The following is a 24,600-nucleotide window of genomic DNA, read 5'->3' as shown; positions in this document are numbered from 1 at the left end:
TCTACTATCTCAGAGGGATGAACAACTGAACTTTAAAAGTGCCCAGGATGTCAAAGGAACATACAGAAGATTTATTTTTGAACTGACTGAGGGTGGTTTCTTTAGGACTTCTTGTCTAGTATAACACATGCTATTAAAAAAGGTTCATGGTTTCAGGAAGAAGAGTTAATTTGAACACTGTTGTGAAAAAAGCTGAACACATACATCCTGTACGTGCATGCATGCCTCTGTTTGACTGTGTGGTTTGGCTAGGCTTTTCAAAAGGGGCAAGTGAAGCAGAAGGAGACAGGAGGGATGTTTGCTTATTTCTTTCCAGGGAGCCGAGGAAGTGATTAATTTGCCTGTATCATGAAGCAATTAAGCCGCTTCTCGATATTGGCAAATCAAAGAGGAAGGCCTCCTTTGGTTCATTTCCAGCTGGTTTGTGCTGGAATCAGATCAAAACAGGGTGATCCTATCCACACCAAAAAAGTAGAAGCCCTTTGACAGGGGTCAGAAAGGTGTGGGTAGAAACATTCTGGGGACAGGCTAGTTCGCTCCAGCAATGACATTGTACAGTTTCCATCTTTTAAGAGTGCACCAACAATGGTCTAAATGCCCATTTGATCACATTCAAAGGAGCACATGCAACTGCTGTGTACCTGGTCAGCCCATTGGGTTATTTCACTCACTATTGTTAAGGAGTCTCCAGGATTTCTATAAGGATATTTCCTAACCTTCTCTGGAGATGATGGGGACTGCATTTGGGATCATGCTCTACCATTGGGCTATGACCTTTCTCTAGCACAGCGCTGGGAGTTCCTTTCTGATCTCCCACCCAGAATACCAACAAGGTCTCATTGTGCTTAGCTTCCAAGATCCGATGAGATCATATGTGTTCAGGGTTGTACATTAAGGGACTGAAAGGTAGTCAGAAAACTCTGGATGGAATCTGTTTTATTCTGTAGACATTTCTGATATTTAATGCCATATATATTATTTCTGACAGGCATCTGTAGTATACTATTGCTAGAACTATATTCCCTCTGTTTTTTGATAGTATTATTAGCTTGAAATGTTTTTTCTCTCTGCTTCCCCCCACACTTTGTGTAACCAATTTAACTTTTCAAAGAGTATTTTTGAATAGTTTACACTTCTCTGAAAAAACAACGTATGCTGTTTATATATCGCTCCATTGTGCTTAAAGTACTTTCTGGGCAGTTTACAATTTAATTATGCAGGCTGCACATTGCTCTCCCACCCCCCTTCCCTGAGAGCTGGGTACTCAGTTGACTGACCTCAGAAGGATGGAAGGCTGAGTCAACCTTGAGCCGGCTACCTGAGCCCATCAGGATTTAACTCCAGTCATGAGCAGAATCTATCTGCAGTACTGCAGTTTAACTGCTGCACCACAAGGCTCAACCAAATAAGAGAAAGATGCAAGATACAAGTCATTGGGTTATCAAGGGCATGGGTTTATTGAACTCTACCCCTGTTCTATCCTACCCAGGTAGCAGAGAAAAATGAACATTTCGAGATGAAATGATGGGGCATAATGACTCGGCCCTTGCCGGTCTCAACCCTCAGTCAGGGTGACTTGCAAATTATGCTGGAACAGACTAACTTGGCTACTGATCTGAGGCATTCCCCGAATCCTTGAGTCAAGTATAAAGGGAGAGATGAGCCTCCCTCTCATTCTAAAACAACGTGAGGAGGAAGGATTTTTTTTGTGTGTGTGAACTAGATCCCTCCACTGGAATCCCCGTCAGAGCTTCCAATCCGTTGAGCTGAGAAGATAAGTGCTTGTCAACCCTCAACTCCCCACAGTTCTTACCCTCCATCTCAGTCTGCAGCCTTCCCACAGTGCTGGGGAGCATTGCTTTTGGGTATGGCGCACTACAGCTTCTGGGAACAGTAGTCCAGAAAAAATATATATATTTCGCATCAATGCCTTTTCGTATCTTTATTGTCACAAGCAGAGCAGGTGACTATATCTGCCTGCAGATAAGCAAGGGCCGTCTAATTTAAACAGCCGTGGGGTCTGCTGAAGACAGAGATGGCACCGTGGAACCCATGTAGCCTTTGATGTTCTAGCCTAGAAAATGATTACAGCATCAATGACAACTGGATAATATAATACGAAAGGAAGACTTCTAGGTTAATACGCTGGAGCAGAATTCAGTCAGTCCTCCAGATAAAAGAGTTAATTAATGCAGAGTGTAATCATGAGGAACTACCCTGCCAACTTATGCTCATTTGTGGTAATTATAAAGGAAAGCTATGCATTAGCTTTGTTAGCTTTGAATATAAAGGCCTCAGGCTTTGTTCCTGGCAGTACCTTGAAGGCTCCTACTTGCTGTTTCCTGGCAGGGGCACACATTAAAATCATATAATGAAACATATCCTACACTAGGTTACCAATTAGCCAATTCTGAATTTTCACGCCATTTGTGTATGACTCATTTAGCCTTTTTATGCCAGGCTCATTCATGGGAGGGGGGGGGAGGGGGAAGGAAAAGAGCCAGAATTAAATTTGTTCTATAATTTTGTTTTCAAAACAGTAGCTACATTAGTCAGTTTTGGTGCACATACCAAAAATAAAAACAGAAGTGTTGGGACACCCACACTTTAAAAACACCAAAGTAATTCCAATTTTGAAATAAAGGAATTGGAAATATGTATTCTAAATGGCATTGGGTAATAAGAAATCTCTGCCTTCTGGCTTATTTACATATAAAGTCATTCCTTGATGTCACAGCCAAGCCGTCATGCAGTGCTGGCGTCTTGTATCCCCACAGAAGCCCTTGTACTTTTCTCCTCTGGGAATTTATCACCCAGAGTTGTACGCATGGATGAAACAAAAAACAATGGGAAGCATTGTAGGAAGGCGAGGGACCCAAATTCCTGTGAATTTTTTGTCACCAGAAGAAAATGTTAAGGACAGGGACTCTAAGATTGTTTTGCAAAATTGGCTGTGAGTATGTGTTTGTGTTCCATCGCTGAGTCTATGGAAGCTGGTACTGCGAAAAAAACCCAATCCAATGGCCCCAGAATTCCAGCTTTCCTTTTTGTTAAACAACAACAAAGCATCAATGACAACCACCACCACCAGCAGCAGCAACAAAGCTCTGTCCTGAGAGCAGTAAAGACAGACTTGAAAAAGTGTGAGAAATTTCTGATGAGATCTTCAGTGCTAAATTGGTAGTGGTACCATCAAGTCAGGAATTTGAGGCAGATGTCCACAGCCTTGTTGCAGATTTTTGAATTTATGGTCAAATTCTCTTTTGCCGTGCAATAGAGGCACAGAGATCAACACAGGAGAATGGCTACAAGTCCCCCAGAGTCCATCCCTTTCTCCTTACGGACACTTAAAGTCTCAGTTACTTACTCTGAGACATCTGTAGTAGAAATATTGTTTTTTTATATTTACTTACCTGAAATTACTGACCTGCATATGTTGCTTTCGCTACTGCACACATACTTAGCAACCAAGTATGGTAAGGACAATTGGTTAGTGCTCGATAGACAGATAATCACCCCCTGCCCAGAAAAGTCTGTCCTAGTCACACAAACGACAGACAGCATGCAAGATTGCAAATAAAAATTCAAGAGTCCGACACAACAGAATGAATAAAAAAAGGTTTCTAAATGCAGCAAGGCTAGCTTAGCACATTTTGCAGCAAGTGAAATAATAAGTAGGATTCAGAAAAACCTATCCGTCTAAAATGGTATTGGGGCACCAAGGACCATTATGTGAAGAATCTAGAACAACTTCAGCTCAGTTGCTCTTCCATCTTGTTTCAAGCGCTATTCGTAGCAAGGAGGGGGGAGGGCTCTAGCCACACCCTCCCCACCCTCATTCGACTCCCATGAAAACGTCGAGTCTGCAGAAGAGAGCCTCTTGAATCCCTATAGGTTCTCTGCAGGACCCAGATAGTGTGTGTGGGGGGCAGAGGGAGTGAGTCTGGCTTGCACAGCGGATAAAAACAGACTTTCCTTAGAGAAGGCATTGCTGACCTAAGCTTTTACATAAGCAATTCAGTGATGGCGTTGGTAGAGCTAGCACATTTCCCACCTCATGTGTCAAGTAAACATCACTCAGGGATCACACAGGGAAATAGATTTCAATTTGTACTGCTCGTGCGGTAGGCCAGTTTGATCTTTTCCCTGGTGATCATATAGGATGCATTCCAACCTGACCCCAATTTGTCCCAAGAACTGGACCTTTTTGGTCCAGCAGTAGGGCTGCTACTGTTGGGGGCCGGGCGGGAGTCATTTCCCAGCAGACGGAAGGGTCCCTTTGAGGGAGAGGGCTCCTTACAAAGTGACTCTTTCCGGTGTGATCAGGAATGTACTTTTGCTGCCATTTGATCGCACCCTCAGTAAGTTCTCAGAGGGGTCACTTTTTAGTTCGAAGTCCCTTTGGAGTAGCAAGTTGTTTCATCCTTTGTAAAGCACCTCCCCCTTAGATGGAGCTAAATAAAGACATTTATATATCCTACTTGGCATCCTGTCTATACAGTCCAATTTAATTGGAACAGGCTAGCTGGGTGGAAATGTCAGTTCAAGCGGAATTCCTACACCCATTTACGTGGGAGGACAACTCATTAAGCTCAGTGGGACCTACTTCTGAGTAGGGATACACAAAATGGCCATAGTATAGCCTATTAATTATTAGCTAATAACAACTATAATAGAGTATTAATTAATTAGGTAGGTAGGTGCATGGCATTCTACAAATATCTCTGTTACACCGGATATTTATATTGGAGACAAGAATGTGTTTAAAAGGCTCGTCATTGTTTCGGAGAGGAATGGAAGCAGCTGTCAATTTAATGCAGTAATTCTTCCTGAAATAAACCTTCAATCATAGCTTTTCAAACTTCCCGTTTGGAAAAGTCTAAGCTGTTTCTATTTTATCCTCCTGCCCACGCACCTCAAAGGAGCTCTCAAACTGGGTGGTAATTACACTGATTTTACCTCTGGAGGGAAAATAGGCCTTTTACTGAAGCCCATAATTCAAGCAATCACATATGCTGCCTTTGTTTATGTAGAAACATGTTAGCCTGCCATTAAAGAGCAAAGTCCAATCGTATCTAGTAACGGAAAATCGCTCCATCTACAGTTGCACTTCTAAACATCACACCTCAATTTTGAAATAAACGGTTTTATTCAGTATTTGGCCCAAGCTTCATAATCTGATCGGTGTTTATGTTACTGTTAGTCTATTTTTGTGACATAACATTGAGGTTTATTGTAATTGTGATACTCTGTTTTATACATTTCTGCCATACAGTTTCCTTTTCAAACTGAAGATGAAAAATAGATGCTTTAAATATATTAAATAAATAAAAAATGCTTGTGGTACAAACGGATTATACAAATAGTGCTCAGTATCTGAAACAAGTTTTCATATTTACACAAATTGCCATGTTAGCCTGGTCTAGTGAAGTAACAAAGAGTCCTGTGAGATTTTAAAGACTTACCTATTTATTTTAGTATTAGCCATTTCGGATAAAAATTACTATGTCTGATACATGGAGTAAAATTTAATGAAGTACTTGACATTGAATATTATACATGCATCTGAGGAAGTGGATTGTAACCCAACAAACTTCATGCTAAAACAAATCAGTTAGTCATAAAGGTACTACCAAATTCTTTATTTGCAGTGCAGTGGTTAAACTCGGCTCACAACCAGTGTTCAATCCCAGGTAGCTGGCTTGAGGTTAACTCAGCCTTCCATCTTTCCAAAGTGGGTAAACTGAGTACTTAGCTTGCTTGGATGGGAGCTATATATAGCCTGCATAATTAAATTGTATAGAAGCAGCATCTATTATTATTATTATTATTATTATTATTATTATTATTATTATTATTATTATTATTATTATTATTATTATTATTATTATTATTATTATTATTATTATTATTATTATTATTATTATTATATACCAGTCAGTCAAAATTATAAAAATATTGACTGGTGTTATATAACAGATACACATTTTAACCCAAACCCTAAGTATCTGTTATATATCAGCACAGTATGTACTTTTTCTTTTTGAGCTCTGATTGGATTATTTCTGAGATCTGCGACTGTTTATAATACTGTGTGAAATTTCTTAATATCATTCCCAAGGAATAGTATGTTGGCCAGCTCAGCCAACAGAGAGCAGATGATGGCAACAGCTGTGCTACAGCCCATAGCATTCCACACCTCAGTTGACCAACTTTGTTTGCCTAATGGGTGGGCTGGCCCTGATACACAGCATGAAAATTGCCATTGTCCAAAGGAGTGCTGTGGGTGGAGAATCCAGAGTTTTCCATCCAAATACAGAAAACAAAAGAGAATATAAAAGTAAAATAAAATAAAAATATGATATAATATAATATGATATAATATGATATAATATGCATCTCTTGTATTGTGTGGCATTTCCTGACCCCAATTAATTCCAGTGTTTTCCTAACAAAGGAAATGTTGTGTAAACAACTCATGGTTTTCCAGTCATGTCAATACAGATTTATCAAGCTTTTGGTGGCAATATCCTGCGCCGTCTTCATCAGGGAAGGTTCAGGATATTGCCATCGGAAGCCTGAACTTTTAAAACAATAAATATGTATTAACACGACTGGAAAACCGTGAGTTGTTTACACGAAGTGTTCATCATGAAAGACTGAGATCTCTAAAGGAAATTTTCTTCCAGACTAAACCCCAATGAAAGTCAATCTCAACCCAGGGCCTTGTGAGAGGAGCAGAAGCCAGCGATCAAAGAGTGTGCTCTCAGTGCAGGGTTATAAGCCATCCCTCCTGTGTCACCCTGTGTGCCACCCCACAAGGTGATGCCCCCTGACAGACTCAGGAATGAATCTTTTGTCATCTGGGATGACTGGCAGGGTGGGGAACCTTGAGAGAAGTGAAACCAAACTTTCTAGCCAAGCTGTGGGAAGAAGTCGCTCAAACAAGACATTGTTAAAGTCGTCTGAATGTTCGCAAGTTCAATAAAAAACTGTTGTGTTGAAGAGACCTACACAGTAATTCATGGATCTTTGTATGGAACTAGAGAACCTGACTGATCCACAAGGGGGCAGTGAGGTTCTCAGTCCTAATGCATGTGGGTTAATTTAGGCTGACTAATAAATATGGGATGCTCATGCTCAACCATTTTCTTACAATTATACAGGCCTTCCATCTTCCCAAACTACACAATTTCAAATAACTTCCTTTCAATCCTTACATTTTTCTTGGAAGTATTTTCAAAGAACACTACTGAAGCAACCTTAAGTAAGTAAGTAAGTAAGTAAGTAAGTAAGTAAGTAAGTAAGTAAGTAAGTAAGTAAGTAAGTAAGTAAGTATAATTAAACTAATGAGGGGAGTTCATCATGAGATGGAGAGAATTTTCTCAGCCCAATTTTTAAATAGTTCCTTTTTTCTCCTGAATCCAGTTTCACTACAACCTTATTCAAGCATTGCTTTGTTTGTATATTAAACATCTGATGAGAAGATAGAGTGCACTAGCTTTACACCCATGTCTCTTCTCCTGTTGCCCTCATATGTGTTGTGAACAACACATAGTCTGACGTGGAAATCCTCCATTACCCATGGACACTCTCCATATGAGTCAAACACTGATATTCCAGCATTCCAACTTGTGGGGAAGCCACCACAGATAGCCAGGGTTTTCTGCCTGAAGCTTATCATTGTCATTGTGCAGGTGATATCATTTGTACTCCCCACACTGAGTGTTTCTCCTTCCATAGTCACCATTTCCTATAGTTCTGCTTTCCTACATGTTTGTCAACCTCCGTTGCAGTCAGCCTCAAAGATTACAATGAGCAGATTGCTGCATAGTCTCTTTCCTCAATGTAAGGCTCCGCAGGAGTCTAAACTGCATAGGCAGTTTATGCAGGTACAGTTGGTTCTGCAGTAAAGGCCTACATCCTAGAACTGGGAAATTTAGGTTTATTGGGGAGAGAGAATGAAATCCACCTTCCTATGTCCACTTTAGTGGCCATACTGACTGAGAATTTCTGTTTAGTATAATCAAAATCATAACTTTTCCATCCTTGGCTTCAGCCACAACTTGTGAGTAATGGCAAAACAATAGGGATGTGATAGAGGGAGCAGGGCTAGCCAACATATTTCTGCTTTCTCTCACATGAGTCTAATTCTAACAGATAAATGAGCCTAATTCTAACAAATAACAAATATGACTTATGTATTTATTTCATTTTATGTCACTTTTGCCCCAGTGAAAGTACTCAATGCAGTTAGTAATTTATTTTATTAAAAAACCCCAAGCCAACTAAAAAACCCAATGTTTTTGTATGTGTGTTCTTGTTGTCAAGATGGAGCTGACTTATAGTGACTCTAACAGGGCTCCCCCCCCAGTTAGTTTCTGTGGCCAAGTGGGGATTCAAACCCTGGTCTCCAGAGTCTTTGTCCGTCATTCCACTACACCACATTGGGAATTATATTATTATGTTAAAGAAACCCACATATGATCAAAGCAATTAGTTCAAAACAGTTAGAAAATACCTTAAGACACCCATAGAAACAACAATGTCCAATGTCCAACATTCCAAAATCAAACACTCTTCATTGTTGCTAAAACGCTGCTTAAAAATGAAGCCCTAAACTTGTCTCCTAAAAAAACAGGAAGGAGAGGGCTAACCTAGTTTCCCAAGAGAAAGGATTCCACAATAGTCATCTGTACGTGTTCACTGCTAAAATAGTGCACAATACAGCCTTGCTATGGAGATACGAATGATTGAATCAATTATCTCATGTTTTAATTTCTTCTGTTGAACTTTGTTAAATAAATCTAAATTCTTTCCATATGTTGTTCTATTGATACACACAACTACACCCACACGTGGTTAAAACAACGCACCAAAGTTGATATAGACAACACAGTGTTTATGAAGAGTCACATGAAAAGCATTTTGTTTTGTTTCATTGAAGCTGAAGCCAAGTATAAATGCTTGATATGCTATTCAAAATCTAGAAATTAAAAAAAAAAGGATAATTCATGTCACCACTTTTTAAAAAAAATTGTTTGACTTCGTTTGGAATTCCAAAATAAGGTTCAGAACTCAGATAAGGAAGATTTTTTCGGCAGTAACCTTGTATGGCCACAGTTACGCCTGACTGCATGCTGATGATGGTGACATTTTCTCTCTGCGAAGTAATGAAACACCATCAGTGACAAAGATTCACTGATTTCTTGTTTTTTTTTTTTAAAAAAAAAACAATCCACAATGGGTGGCACAATTTCTTTCTTTCTTTCTTTCTTTCTTTCTTTCTTTCTTTCTTTCTTTCTTTCTTTCTTTCTTTCTTTCTTTCTTTCTTTCTTTCTTTCTTTCTTTCTTTCTTTCCTTCTTTATTTTTTTCTTTTGGCAGAGCTCAGGCAGTGAAGAGGAGACAAGCCACACACAGTTGGCACCAAGCAGTACCAAGCAGGCAGAAAGATGGAAGGAACCAACTCCTTCTGGCTATGCCCTATGATTATCTTAAGGCAGTGCAATTCTGAACTCATGATTTTCTTCTCTGGAGGCGTTATGTTACAAGGAAAAAAGGAAATAAAACTCAGAAACGAATGGCATTTTGTGGCTTATGTGAACCCATTGGTGAGAAATTATAATGTAATCAAGGACACCTCACAGGTGATTTTCACTGTAAAAGTAATTTAGTAACTCTTTTATTAGAAGAGGGAGAAGGATGGATGTGCTGCTTCTGTTAATAATGTTCACAAAAATAAGTGTTTTGACTGTGTGTAGGAAGGAAATGGATGGAATGATGCTGTTGGTGACAGAGGGTGCGGCTACACTAACAGTGTGGAGTGTGTTACTGTGGGCTGCTTTGGAATGGCTAGGCTTGATTGGAACAGTCTAATCAAGTCTATATATTGGCTGTATTTAGACTATCACTGATTCACTACCATATTAAAAGTAATTTTTTAAAAAATATTTTCTTTGCCTCGTCTTAAAGGGCTGGTCTATAAACCTCCCACAGTTGAATCCACAGTGGTGGCTTTGCCTGCAGACAGTTTTTGAACTGGACCTTTAACAGAAGGCAAACTATACTGTATATTTTTTTCTTTTACTGTATGCAAACTATTACAGTGTGTCAGCAATAGTCTATATAGTCAGAAAAATAGAAGCCCCTTGTCAGGGGCCAGAAGTGTGTGGGCAGGACTGCTCTGGGTGCAGGCTAGTTTACTTTAAAAAAGACTTTGCCTGATCACCATCTTTAAGAACACACCAACCTGACCCTGCAGTAGTCCAAACAACAAGCTGAACACTAGAGTACAGGCTGCTGACCTCTGAAGATGGCGGCCACAGAGACTGGCGAAACGTCAGGAAGAACAACCTTCAGAACACGGCCAAAGAGCCCGAAAAACCCAAACAACCAACAAGTTGAATGGCCCATGTAGTCAGCCTCTGAATCAATTATAAAACCATGGAAGTAGCTTTATAGTCAAAGTTAAACCCACAATGCTTTCATTCTTTGTAATACTGAGATGATTTGTTCACTATCACATCTGACACAGAAAAAAACTATTGGTAAGGGGTTGTCGCCATGTGCCCTCAACTGCACATGTGTAGAAATGTACACATACACAAATTGTTGGGAAAATAGCGCTCTTGCATATACTAACACTGGATATCTGTGGGAGGGGGCTTCCAGCCTAATGTGATTGTTCTTTGCCACTAACTTGTTTGGCAAATTTCCTTTCCCACCTCTAGCATCCTCTTCTTGTTTGTTTGCTTGCTTCCGTTGCTTTTTTGGTAGTCTTCTTCCTTTGACCTCTGAACAAGCAGCATGTATTGGAGGCTCTTCCATGTGATGGAGACTTTATTTTTCCATTTTTTAATTCTACTGACTGTAACCACAAATGGTAACCGTAGGTAAAGGTACTCAGTTCTTAATCATTTTGGAATCTCTCTCTTTCTCTCTCTCTCTCTCTCTCTCTCTCTCTCTCTCTCTCTCTCTCTCTCTCACACACACACACACACACACACACACACACACACACACACACACACACACACACACACACACACACACACACACAGAGAGCTTCTAGAATAGTTTTATCAAAGTGCTAGTTTGTGTGGAAGAAAAACCAAAGAGGCAGGCAGGGGCTGGGGCTGAGACTGACCTGATCTCTCCACATTTTTCTCTGTTTTGCTGTGATGCTGCTGCTGTTTTTCTATCTCATGTCTTGCTAAGTAAAAGGAATTACCAAAATTCCTCACAGGCTGGAATCTAAAATCATTATGCCTTCATTTCCATTCCCATAAGAGTATGTGACTCAAATATGCCTATGCTTTTGAAGGGACTTCTGACTCTTACAGTGTCATCTGGTGCATACTTACTCAGTCCCCCTGGGTCTGGTGAGACTTGGTCCCCAATCAACGTTTCTAATATTTCAACATTAGGAGAAGTTTGTTTTGGGGAAGAGAATGTAATTCCCAGAATTCCTTTAGCAGAAAACTGGGCCATGTTACTTTTTTGCACTGGAATTCTCAGAATACCCCAGGGGGAAGGCTCAGTTGCCACCTTCAATCCAGACCTTGGATTACAGTTTCCAGAATCCACAAGCATGACTGCATTAATGGAATTGTCCCCATGGGACTCCATACCACTTTAAACTGTGTTCTGAAAACATTCCTTTGAAATAAAATAATTGAACAGACATGTATAAAACACAGAGGAAGCCCAAATAATTAAGATTTATTCTTTTTATTATTGCTCTTGTCATCTATGTTCACTTCATGTTGAAGTTTTTTCCCCCCCAAGCCAGTGGAAGCTATTTAAAATATGTGTATCCTTGAGATTATTGTTGCAGAGAGCAGAGATGGAGTGAGCATTCCTAAGTGGATGCTTCAAAACTAGGGGAAAAGTTCTTAGCTACCACATCCAATAGGGAAATTAAAATTTCAAGGGTCTTTAAATGGCGTTTAACCAGATTATGCTCCAAATTACATAAAGAAGTGAGGTTTGTTTATAGGATCAGAGTTTAAGAGTTGCAAGCAATAGGATATGATGCTTCTTTCAGAAATTAAAACCAGAGGCTGGTGTTGAGAACGATATTGCTGTTCTTAGTTGCCAGGGAAAGCTTACAACTAAATCATTTCATACCTTGTGTAGAGCTCTGAAAATCCCAAGTGAATCATGTTTACTCTGATGATTCAGACAGGCCCTGAAAGAAGGCCTGTCTTTGAATGGAATAGCTCTTTCCTTGGCTTATATAAATAACGGCTTGTGTTTTGTTTTTGTTTTAAATATGCAGCTCATTTCATTGAAGAGACTCTGTGAGATGCTCCCCTTTGTTCAGTGCAGTCATGTAAAAAAAAAAGAAGAAGATACAAGTACATTTTGTACTTTGCCTGCTAAGCAAAGTGTGTGGGATTTATTCCTTTGTGGCTGTTTCCTTATTACCCTGTATTTTTTTAAAAAAAAAAAATTAAAAATTCAGAATCATCCATTTCAGTAATAGATGATCTGGTCAAATTTCGCTGGAAGGATTCCCTCCTTCGTGCAAGAGGGAGGGGGCTGGGAGACAGAGCGAACACCACATTACTAGCGGTCAGTCAGACTAATACATAAAGAGCCTCAGGAAGCCTGGTTACTGAAGGGCACAGTGTTTGACATTCCTTCCCTCTATTTGCACTCTAGACTCAATTCCTGACTGGGTTTATTTTTCTGTTTATCTCATGGGTGCCAGACGGTTGCTGGACACAGCAGTCGTCTGGTGTAACCCATGGGAAAAATATTTGGATGAATCTGATATGGTGGGATCTGATAAATTCAAATGTCCACTCAAAATAACTAGTAACATTATATACACAGAGACACAAACACCCCAAAGGAACCAGTGAGAGGTAAAAGCATTCCAATAAATTCCTGTTTTCCCCTCAACAGGTTTATGTATACAGTTGTTCATAGGCTGAAGTTCAGACTAAGGCTCAAAAGCCATTTTAGGATTGTCCTCGTATTTAACACGGGTCAAACCTTCCAATAATTGGAAGGACTCTGGAATTCCAGGGATGCATCAGCAAGATTAGTCACAGCAGAAGCCAATCAGGGTACGGTTGCACAGGCAATATGAACCGTTGTTAAATCTGTTGTTTTTAAATAAAATCCCGGCTACACAACGCAAATGGAAATGTGGATTTTTTTTATTTTTATTTTTATTTTATTTTTTTGTCTTTTGGTTGGAAGTGAGGTATTTTACTGTGCCTGCAGAGGGTTGTTTATTTTAGTACAGATACAAAATTGCTTTATTTGAAAGCATTTTGGCATATGTGAATGCCTCTCCCAGTGTAAAATATTTTGGTACTCACAGGATGTAAGGGGTACCCTGTGGAGTCACCATGGCTGTGGGGCAGCCCCAGGAGCCAGCAGAAAAGAGCAGGGCCACACTCCAGGATGCAGCAGCCCAGCTTCACTGCCCATCAGCTGGGCAAAAGAATGCTAATAGCAATTTATAATCGTGTGATTGTCACCTGATTATAAATTGAATTAACAACACTCAAGCATATATCAATAATTAACTCGCCCCTCAGGTTGGTTCAATTTGCCAGATACCCTACTTCAGAAAGGGGAATGGGAAATCTTGCCGGATTCATCTTTGTTCTCTAGGAGCCGTAGAAGAGAAATCCACAGAGGGGCTGGCTAGGTCTTCAGGATTCATGCCCCTGCAACACAACTAGCCAAATCTCTGATCACATCTTTCCTAGCATCAGGAAAGAAATTTTGCCAAGCAACTAGACAGCCCAAACATTTGTCACACTATTGCATATGGTCAAGGGTCTAGACTCAGTTCTATGGAAGAAAACTGGGAGTCAAAGCTGAAAAGCACTATAGTGTGGGCTCACTGCAGGTAATGCAGAACAAGAGGAAGAGAGAGAGAGAGAGAGAGAGAACAAAAATTCCATACTATTGATAACACACAACCTTACACCCCATAGATATCATCTGAGATTGATCATGTGTGTTCCTGCTTGTCTAGGAATTCACGCCTGCTCTTTAATTTCAAGTCCCTCCTTTCTCTTATGATTCTTCATCTTTAAATCAGACTGCCATAAGATACCCTTTCAAAGAGAACATGCATTCAAATGATAAACCCTCTTCTGACAGCAACTTAAACCACATTGGAAAGCAGGTCAAATGGCACCATGCACTTCATCCTGAGGTATGGGCCTGAGCCATCCATGAAAAAGGAGTAAGAAAATGTGGTGCCCCAAACAGGAGGTGAACATTTAAACTTTTAAAAATACAGTATATTTTTTAAGGAAAGTGAATGGGGACAGGATGTATTGTGTTTTATTTTCCTAATACCAATTAGATTCTCTAGATTTCAGTGTCCTCTAAATTTTGGTGCCCTGGGCAGAGGTATAATTTCTTCATATTTCTCTGCTGTAAATTGAGGGTGCAACTACATTGTCATATGCTCCTCCAGTTATTCCAGGTTTAGCACAATGCATAGTGATTCAAAATTTCCCATCTACATAGTGCTGTTGTAAGTGCAGGGAAAACTCAGACTTTTCTTTGAGGAGACGCTTCTTTCTTAACCTCCCCCAGAAGATTGTTATTTCAAGTTTATCTACATCTCACTCTTTTTGACCCATATTTGATTGTATGAACGCCCATGTTGTTGCATTTGGGGAGGGGGCGTTCCCTGTGTTGACATCTTAGTGATGTGTTTCAGGAAGTGAGGGATGTTGTCCCATTGGGAAATTAGCATTGCCAACTTATCCCGGAATAACCACGCGAGACCAGGTATATGGGTTAAACATGGGCCACACTTTATTAATATTCATTCATATTCCATGAACATGCTAAGCCTCTGAGGAAAAAGGGGGGTCCTGCTGTAGTGCGGATTCAAATTCTCACTGGGTAATAGGTTGGCTCTTGCCCAGCTGCGAGGCTGGGCTCAGGCCTCAGTTATTCCCTTCGTTATCAACATGGAATAACTGACGGTCTCTGAATTTCCCCGGACCCCTTTGTTCTCTCTGTACCTTTCGCGGGTCCGGTAGCGTCCCCAGTGCATCTTTACCTTCCAGCACCACGGTTGCCTACCCGGGCATGCTACTGGTCCAGATGCGCTGCCAAAGCCCCGCCACGATGATTGGATCCCTCTGGTCCCTCTATCGGCGTGACCAGTTATGCCTGCTGTATAAACTTTTTCTCTTTTATAATTTCTTTTTAATAAACCATTCAAATGTAGCACTATATCACATAGGTGCTGGAGTCTTTCTGTCTGCAGCAGTGATGCATCACTATGCCACTTAAAATTTAAAAAAGAGGGAAAAATAACTCTGGAAAAGATTGTTACGGGCAAGAACAGAATGCAGGTGGAGTCAGGAAAGACCCATGGGTAGCTTGAAGTGTTATCCCCCTGGTCTGTTTAAGGCCATTTAAAGAGGAGTGTAGTCCCCTGCACTAAATCAACCCAGTTCAGGTGAGATTGCCCTATGAAGATGGGGACAGCAACATAAAGAGCACATAACATGAATTGATAGAATAATACCCCAACACAACTCTTAGATTATTTGGGCAATAATCACATTGACACAGAAAATTACAGGAAGCCAGATTTCAGTTCAATAACAGGATACAAACCACCTAACTGTTAGAGCATCAGAACAATGGAACTAGTTACCTTGGAAGGGTAACTCCAATATAGGAGTCATTCAAGAGAAAACTAGACAGCCATCTATCAGAACTATTTTGATTTGGATTCCTGCATTAAGCAGGGGGTTAAACTTTATGGCCTTATAGACCCCTTCCAACTCCATGATGTTTTGATTCTACAACACATAGCCACCTTAATTGCATTGGTATCCAATCAAGACAAGATATTATTACTGGTTCAAAGTTGGAGAAGGAAGAAAGGGCTGTGGTGGGACAATGGGTGGGAACAAAAGATAAGGGGACAGGGTGGAGTGTTTATTAGGGAAGGAGAATGCGAGGCCATGAAGATGTAAGAAAATCTATTGCATATCAGATATCAAGGACTATCAAATATCTCATTTATACCAACAGAAAATACTTGTCAACTATTGAACTAAGTACACTTGCTCAACATTTGAGGAGTCTTTCCCCTTAGTAATTTTCAGAGAAGTAGCCATATTGGCCTGTTCTAGCAACACTAAGATCAAAATAAATGTGTTGTGGCATGTACTGTGTCTGAACATGTGGATTGCAACCCATGAAAGCTAACACTTAAATAGATCTGTTAGTCTGAAAGGTACCACAATACTTTTGTTTTGTTTTGTTCTTTCCCCTCAGAGTACCCCATAGAATATTCTTTTCCAGAAGACGTGTTTCCGCAACTAAACTGTCTGTATGACTTCATCTAGGCACTCCACGGGGAAATATATAGATAAAATAGATACATTTTGAATAAAGACATTTAGATCTCTCTAGTGTTCACTAGGGATGAATGGCACACATGTATAAAACTATAATGAATTTTCAACTTAGTGAATAACTTTCATTGCCTCAAAATTCAGGAAACATTTATGGACAGCAACAGTGTGCACTGGAGATTCCTATCTTATTATTGGTATTAATCAGTAAGAAGTGTACATTTGCTGTTTTATTCAAGAGGACTAAAAACAAAACCCCACCGACTTTGTTTGCCTGGTTTTTTCCACACAAAACCTATTTAAATTATGGAGTTAATTGTCAAAAGGGGTAGTGATCAGCATCACTACAAATGACTTTAAAAAGTGATGAAACAAATTTATGGAGGTTAAGGCTACTATTTGTTAAGCTGAGCATGATGCGTATACATTACTTTCAGTCTCAGAGACATAATACTTCTGAGAGGAACATGTCTGGAATGCCACTGTTTTCATGTCCACCCTGTGGATTTCCACAGTTCACTGTCGTGGCCCAATGTGTCATTCTTAAGTTCCATCAAGTCACTTCCAACATGTGGCAATCCAATAGGGTTTTTGAGGTATGTCAGATATTCAAGGAGCAATTTACTCCCATGACCTGCCAGTGAGTTTGCATAGCCACATAGCTGAGCAATGGTTGCAATAATCATGGGAATGGCAGGGAAGCTTCTGAGCATATCTCAATGTCACGTCACTTTAATGTTATTGCAACCATAGGTCAGTTATGTGAGACAGACAAAACTAAAATACAGTAAACAAATCTGATAGTAGTGGCTGAATTTGAGCATGTGCTCAAGGCCCAGGACAAAGGCCAGTATCCTATTGTCTACAGAGACATTGTCTATTTAGGACCCCACAACAAAGCAAATCCTAATGGCTAGCATGCACAAGGCCTTTTTGCAGCTTTGGTTTCACATTTCCAGAGTTAGCACAAGGATATTCAATGCCTGTTTGGTTGTGTAAGCAGTGTGCAAGAATTTGGGTAAGAGGTAATCAATAAATGTTCTTGGAGCACAATTTTTCCTTTGGTAAACTATTAATGGGGAACCCAGTGTGATGCAGTGGATAGAATGACAGACTAGGCACGATTCGAATACCTGTGGAAATTCACTGAGGAAGTGGATCTTGTGAAACCACTCCTTAAATAGCTCACTTACCTTGAAAACCCTGTTAGGGTCACTACATATTGGTCCCTACTTGACGGCACGTACCTACCAAACTAAACTGCTAATATGCTAATGATTTTTCTCCATTTCATACTAACAGCCGATTAAAAAGTTTAATGAGGTGATGTGTCTACTACATTGTGCTGTGTTATTCTATTATGTAATACTTTGTTGCTGTGTTTCTGGGGTTGATAATAATGTTCTGCACAACACAAAGGGGTGGGAGAGGCATTAAGTCTGGTTTCCTTTTTTAACTCCTATAGTCTAATATGAGACATTTTACTCAAACACAATCATGTGTTGCAGAAATATGTTGTGTTTCCCTGCCATAATGATGAGAAGATTAGATTAGGCATTCTTCAGTCTCGGGAGACTATGGTAATGTGCTCTGAACAGAGGACTTGGAACAGTGTCTAATGTGGCTGAGAAGGCCAATTTGAGAGTGAAAATCCCTTCCACACTGAAGACAAATACAATCTGTCCCTTGTCCAGCTCCCTGATTTTGCTGCTTTCGGGACTGCCTCTTTGCCTTGGGCTGATGGAAAAGTGTCTCTTCAAAATGTGAGAGGCCATGTTGCACCACCTGCCTTCAGGCTGAATGCTCAGATGTCAAGTTTTCCCATCTATTGAGGTCCATTCCTAAGGCCTTCAGATCCCGCTTGCAGATGTCCTTGTATCGCAGCTGTAGTCTCCCTGTGGGGCGATTTCCCTGCACTAATTTTCCATACAGGAGATCCTTTGGAATCCCACCATCAGCCATTCTCATGTCATGTCCAAGCCAATGTAGACAATCAGAAGAATGGGACCTATAAAACAAACATTCTGTTTCACTGGCACCTGAAGCATGATAAATAATGTAAAAAAATAATGTGCATGTTAGTGAATGTTGCATACAAGAAGTGTCTAGTTGGGGGAGTTGCATAGAAACATAAATGCAGATTTTGGACCCTTGGACAGGTGGTTCCTCATCCTTGCTTCAGAACAACAATGATAACCAGGATATGCAGACGCTGGTCTTCTATGGTGAGAAGCCATAGAGCAAGCATATCATAGCTGGCATGCATTATGTGGCGCTTTGGAGTGAATATAGGAGCTCCTCCCTTACTTCCTTAGTTGCTGTCTAGAGACAAGCACATAGTTCACAGACTCGCAATAGAAGATTAGTCTAATTATCTAATGATTATATCTGATGTAGCAAGGGGAATAAGTAGCTTCAGAGGAACTCTGAAGACCACAGACAACTAAAACACATGATGAACTTGGAGACTTGAATATTTAAAGGAAAGTACTGTACACTGGTTTATAGAGCAGAGAGATTTTTTAAAATGCCAGCTGCAATGAGAACCTGTCATACTTTCTACTAATGAGTTATGAACAAGTTATTTTAGACTGCAAATGCAGAGGTCTCCTTTATGAGCAATCATTCTCTCCCTTCACTTTCTCAAAGGTCTCACAGCTCTGCAGATGGTAGGTTTGTTTTTCCGTAGAGAAACTTCCACAACGAAAGAAAAGAAAAGAAAGCAGTGTGATTTATAGGTTTATGGCTGTGTTTACAAAAAATGATGGGCCTGATGTTTCCAAGGGATCCCTGCAGAGCGATGTTGGATCTAGTATTCATGTGACTTGGGAGCCAGAATTAAATAAGGGATTTAGATGGTCTGTTTTCTTATCGTCCAAATACACTGCCAAACTTACAGTTCTATAAAGTGTGTGTGATTCAATTTACTTTTCTATCTTGAACCAAAGCTCAACCCAACATACATCCAAGGACGAACCTTTTGTTTTATCAACAACTGAAGTGGGAAAACTGACATTCTATTTGCATGACATAACCACTTGGAGGACAAACAGTGTCTGTTCCCTTTTCATTCCCCAACCCCCTCATCAGACAACAAATACACACAAACATGAACATTTCCCTTCACATAAGTGTCTGTCTGTCTGTTTGTGTGTGTGTCCATGCACACACACTATTGCCGTGTTGTTTTGTACAACGAGACGCTGTTGGGTGCCAGAAAAGAAGAAATGAGTGAATTATTCTTTCCCTAGTTCCCATACCATCAACCAAAATTTGGAAAGCAGGGGTGGGGGGAGCTTGGCAAGCATGGCCAAGGTTTCCAAACCTAGCCAAACAGACATTTGTATTTCCATTACAAAATGAATCCAAACTCTAAATTGTAGAATCATAGAATTGTAGAGTTGGAAGAAGCCCCAAAGGATTGTGGGTCCAATCTTCTGACTAATCAGGAAGTCCACAACTTCAGCAACCCTGATAGTGAAGGAACATCCATCACCTTCCAAGGCAATCCATTCCAGTGTCAAACAGTTCTTACTGTCAGGAAGCTTTTCCTAATGTTTAGACAAAATCTCCTCTCTTATAATTTAAATCCATTGGTTTGATCACCACCCACTGGAGCCACAGAAAACAAGCTTGCTCCTTTTGTCTCATGACAGCCCTTCAAATACTAGGAGATGGCTTTCGTATAACCTCTTAGTCCTTGCTTCTCCAACCTAAATATGCCTCAATCTCTACATTCCTTGTAGAGATTGGCTTTGAAGACTTTTAGCATGTCCTCTGGACATGTTCTAGCTTGCCAATGTCTTGAAGTAGTGATGCCCAATTACTGGGTACAGTGATTTTTTTTTTTTTGCCAAAGTAGATTAGAGCCATAACTTTATTTCCCTTGATCTGGACACTGCACTTAACATGGGCACAACCTAGTATTGCACAGCTGTTTTTTACAGCTGCATCATACTGTTAACTTGCAATCTGCTAAAACCTCTGATCTTAGTATCATAGATGCTATGTATACATCTGAAAACTGGACAGTGAAGAAAGCCGACAGGGAAAAGAAACCATTGGACATGTGGCATTGAATGAGAACGTTATGGATACCATGGACCACCAGAAAGACAAATAACTGATTCCTAGGTCAGATCAAAACTAAAGTCTTCCTAGAAGCACAAATGACTAAACTGAGCCTTGTACTTTGGGGATATCAAGAAAAGACGACTCATTAGAAAAGACAATAATGTTGGGCAAAGATGAAGATGGCAATAAAAGAGGAAGACCAAATAGGAGATGGATTGACTTGTCATATGTCACATGCAACTTGTTGAAAAACGACAACGCCCTCGGATTCTTTTCACACACACTGTTGCTAAACCAGATGTCACCCATCCTATTTTTGTGCATCTGACTTTTCCTCCCCTAATGTAAGAATTTATATTTACTTTTCTGTTGAAATTTATTTTACCTGTTTTGGCCCAGTTCTCCAGTCTTCTCCATCATAAACACTGATTCTGTCTCCTGAAGTATTAGCTACCCCTTCTGGATGGACCATCTCCAAATTTGTTAAACATCCTCCCTGTGCATCCTCTGAGTAACTTATAAAGATATTGGACAACAGTGGGTTCCCCATCCATTCTGTACCTTTTGGAGGTATTCCAACCTGATCTTTTTCTGTCTCTGGGGCAGTATTTCTCCAGAAAAACCCCACTCCCCTCAATGGGGAAATACAAGTGGGAAGGCCAGGTCATAGGTTGCATGATGATGGCTTTGATGTTCCTACTCTAGTTGCAAATTATGACCAGATTTTAAGCACTGATACCAAAATCTCAACTCTAATAATTATAATTTGCATACCAATTGTGAGAGATGTCCAAGGAAGAGAAAGCTCCACTGTTACTCATCATGGTTTGATAAATTGTCCACTTGGTAAATATTTATAAACGTGTGGTTGTGAATGAGGAAATTACTGTTCTGCAATGAACTGAGTTGATCCTCGATGCCCAAGCAGAGACTTGTATAATTGCAGCTGAAGAGCTATCCTATGTCTTGCATGGATCCTTTATCACTTCTTTCTGAGTAACAACAGGCACAAAATCTTATGGGATTTAGCAAGGCTGGTCAAAGGGGAAAGCTGTTTTTTCTGTCCCTTGACAGAATTCCTTTCCTTCCCCCAGAAGCGGAAGGGCAAATGACACATGGGATCAGAATATGAAACAAGAAGATTTAAAGCCTAAAATGTTATTTAGTTCACAATCCTGTATACTCAAAATATATGCTGAGTGTTTACACAAGCATTGTCTTCATATAGCCATTCAAACTCTGCTTGAAACTTTATTATTAAATTGCAATGTCTAGTTTGAGAAAGTACAGTCTTGAGTATTTCGAGGAACAGACAGAAATATGGAGAGAAAGGTTAAAAACGGGGGTTAGTCTAGAGAAATATAGCTGGTTGCTGTAAAGATATAACGACATGATGTTGCTGATGTTAGTCAGCATATTCCAACAATCCAGAATACAGTGGTACCTCGATTTAAGAACGTAATCTGTATTGGGACTGCGTTCTTAAGTCAAAACGTTCTTAAGTCAAAGCACCGTTTCCCATAGGAATGCATTGAAAACCATTTAATCCATATCTACTATTCTTAAATCAAGGCGCTGTTCTTAAGTTGAAACATTAGTTCCCATAGGAACTAATGCAAAGCTGGTTAATCCGTATCTACCACTAGGGGGTGAATTTTAATTTTTTCTTCTTCTTTTGACCTAAGGTGAACTTAGGTCAAAAAAGGGCAGGAAAGGTTTTTTTTTCTTTCTCTTTTTTGATTCTTAGGTCGAGGCTCCGTTCTCAAGTCGAAGCAACTTTTTGCGAACAGAGCCGTTCTTAACTTGAATCATTCGTATATGGCATTTTTCCTTCCACGTAGAGAATACACGGAAGTGATTTACCATTTCCTTCTTCTAGGGGCATCCTGGTACTGTGTGGCTTGCCCAAGGCCACACAAGCCGGAGTGTTATTACACTGGAAATGATACACCATGTGATTTGTTTCAGTTCAAAAATAAATTTGATAATCATTGATTTAGAAACTGGATGATGATGATGATGATGATGATGATGATGATGATGATGATGATGATGATGATGATGATGATTACAGAGTGACTTGTTGCTTTTGAGCAGACTGTAATTATGACAAGTTTTCTAAATTTCTAAATTATTTAATTATTATTTAAGATTTTCAGTAATGAGGTTTACATATGCGAGAGATTTAGCTTCCTGATCCTTGTTGAGCTTCATTTATAGTGGAAAAGACAGACAATATAAGCGCCAAAAAATTCTAAGCGACATGACTTTCGCCATCATGCAACTGAAAGCATTGCATATTCCTTCTCCGTTTAGCCCTGCCTCCACTTCCTTCTCCATCCCTGCTCCACACCTTCCAGGAAATACCAGAAAGATAAAAGGTGGGACTGTTGGAAAGCATACAGTGAGACTTAATTTACATCCATGAAAGCCAGAATTTACATCTATGAGAGACTGGATTGTTTAAAAATGGTGGATTAAAAAAAATATATTCAGAATGGCTATACATCACCTCCAATAAAAGAAGCATGTGCACCAGTTCCTGGGGAACATAAGTTGGGACACACCTGTCCTGCTTGTGCATTTCCTGTAGGTAACCAAGCTGCCCCTGTAAGAAAAGAATACCAGAATTTTACTTGTAAGCAGAAATTTGGTTCATTTCAGCATGGCCCCAAGTTCTTGTTTTCTTCCTGCTGAATTTTAGATTCTAAATCCAGGGGGATATTTCCCCTTGAATTCTGAAAACCTTTATGTTAATGGATGGTTCTGTAGAAAAACGTCATCATCATTATAATCAATCAAAACATGCATTGGGGCTAGAGATGGGCATGAGCTACTGCTTCAGCAGTTCAGCCTGGTTCGTTTACTGCTGCAACAGGTGTTTGGTGGGTCAGTGTCCCACCCCCACCAGTGGGCACCCGCTCCGAGGTAGCGTCCTGGCTTTCCTGCCCCACCTCATTTGGGTGCTGCTTCTGAGTGAGCGCCGACTGGTGGAGCCGGTGCACCAATCTTCCAAACACCTATTGCAGTGGTAAACGAACCAGGATGTACCGCCAAACCAGTGATTTGTGCCCAACTCTAATTAGGACCATCATCAAGTATTAAGGAAGCTGCTACACAGAGAAATTAGTGGAATTCTAGCCCCTCTCTTTCCCTATGAAAGGAAGATAGCTGAATTGGGCTGTCTCCAAACATTCCACCAGTCTGAACTGTACTATTTACGCATATTGTAAGTCCAGTGGTATATGTATCACCATCAAAAAAGCCGAGGCTTGGGGAGTTTTTTATGTACCATGTCACATGACTGGTGTGTACAATGTATCCATAGTCAGATCCATAGCCATGTATTTACATTGCAATAGTCCCGTCTATAGACCAAAAGCTATTTTCTCTTCCTCTAAAACTCTGCAGTTAAGCATTGTGAAATTGCTCTGGTAGTGTGGCTGACCTTGGAAAATGAATCCTGGTGCAAGTGCAAGCCAAGGATTTCCTCAAACAGCTACGTAATTATATTCCTGTCAGAGAGTCAAGATGAGGCTAATTGTTGTTGTTGTTGGTGGTGGATTCTAGGCGCTCTAAGAGTCAGAGGCATAAACTAGTGGGTAGAGGGACAGACTAGGACAGAGTTCACATCCCTGCTCAGCCTTGGAAACACCCTGGGGGAGGGCGTGTCGCTGACCTGGAAAGCCCTATTAGAGTTGCTATAGTTTGGTTCTGAGTTGATATCACATAGTGCAGTGGTTCTTAACCTTTGTTACTCAGATGCTTTTGAACTGCAACTCCCAGAAACCCCAGTCAGGACAGCTGGTGGTGAAGGCTGGGAGTTGCAGTCCAAAATTCCTGAGTAACCCAAGGTTAAGAACCAGTGACATAGTGTAACGCAACAAGCTAGAGTCAGAGTTTATTTGTTTTCATCTCTGAAAGTTGGCCTAATATAGGACTCCCTATGTAGGACCTCCATATCTGCAGACTCAGTATCCATGGTTTCAGCTGTCCCACTGCTGCTGCAACCTAGCCTGCAGTGTGCATACACACTTGCTTCCTCCTCTCATCCTTCTCCTGCCTCTCACTCTCCTTAATGGGTTTTATATATATCGGGGCGGGGGATTTGTTTTCATCTCTCTGTGTGTGTGTGTGTGTGTGTGTGTGTGTGTGTGTGTG

General features: G+C 40.3%; 1 protein-coding gene across 1 annotated transcript in view; it reads right to left on the bottom strand.

Moving 5' to 3' along the window:
- Positions 1-24,600, bottom strand: part of LOC140707523 (uncharacterized) — a 165,580-nt gene that overhangs the window by 20,253 nt on the left and 120,727 nt on the right. The window contains exon 3 of the mRNA XM_078385506.1: positions 22,952-23,047. Within this exon, the coding sequence (XP_078241632.1) occupies positions 22,952-23,047 (96 nt within the window). The remainder of the gene's footprint in view (positions 1-22,951; positions 23,048-24,600) is intronic.

Source organism: Pogona vitticeps, chromosome 1 (genome assembly GCF_051106095.1).
Source record: "Pogona vitticeps strain Pit_001003342236 chromosome 1, PviZW2.1, whole genome shotgun sequence".
NCBI lineage: Eukaryota > Metazoa > Chordata > Lepidosauria > Squamata > Agamidae > Pogona > Pogona vitticeps.
The sequence above is the reverse complement of the archived record's forward strand: the minus strand, read 5'-3'. Positions and strand labels throughout refer to the sequence as shown.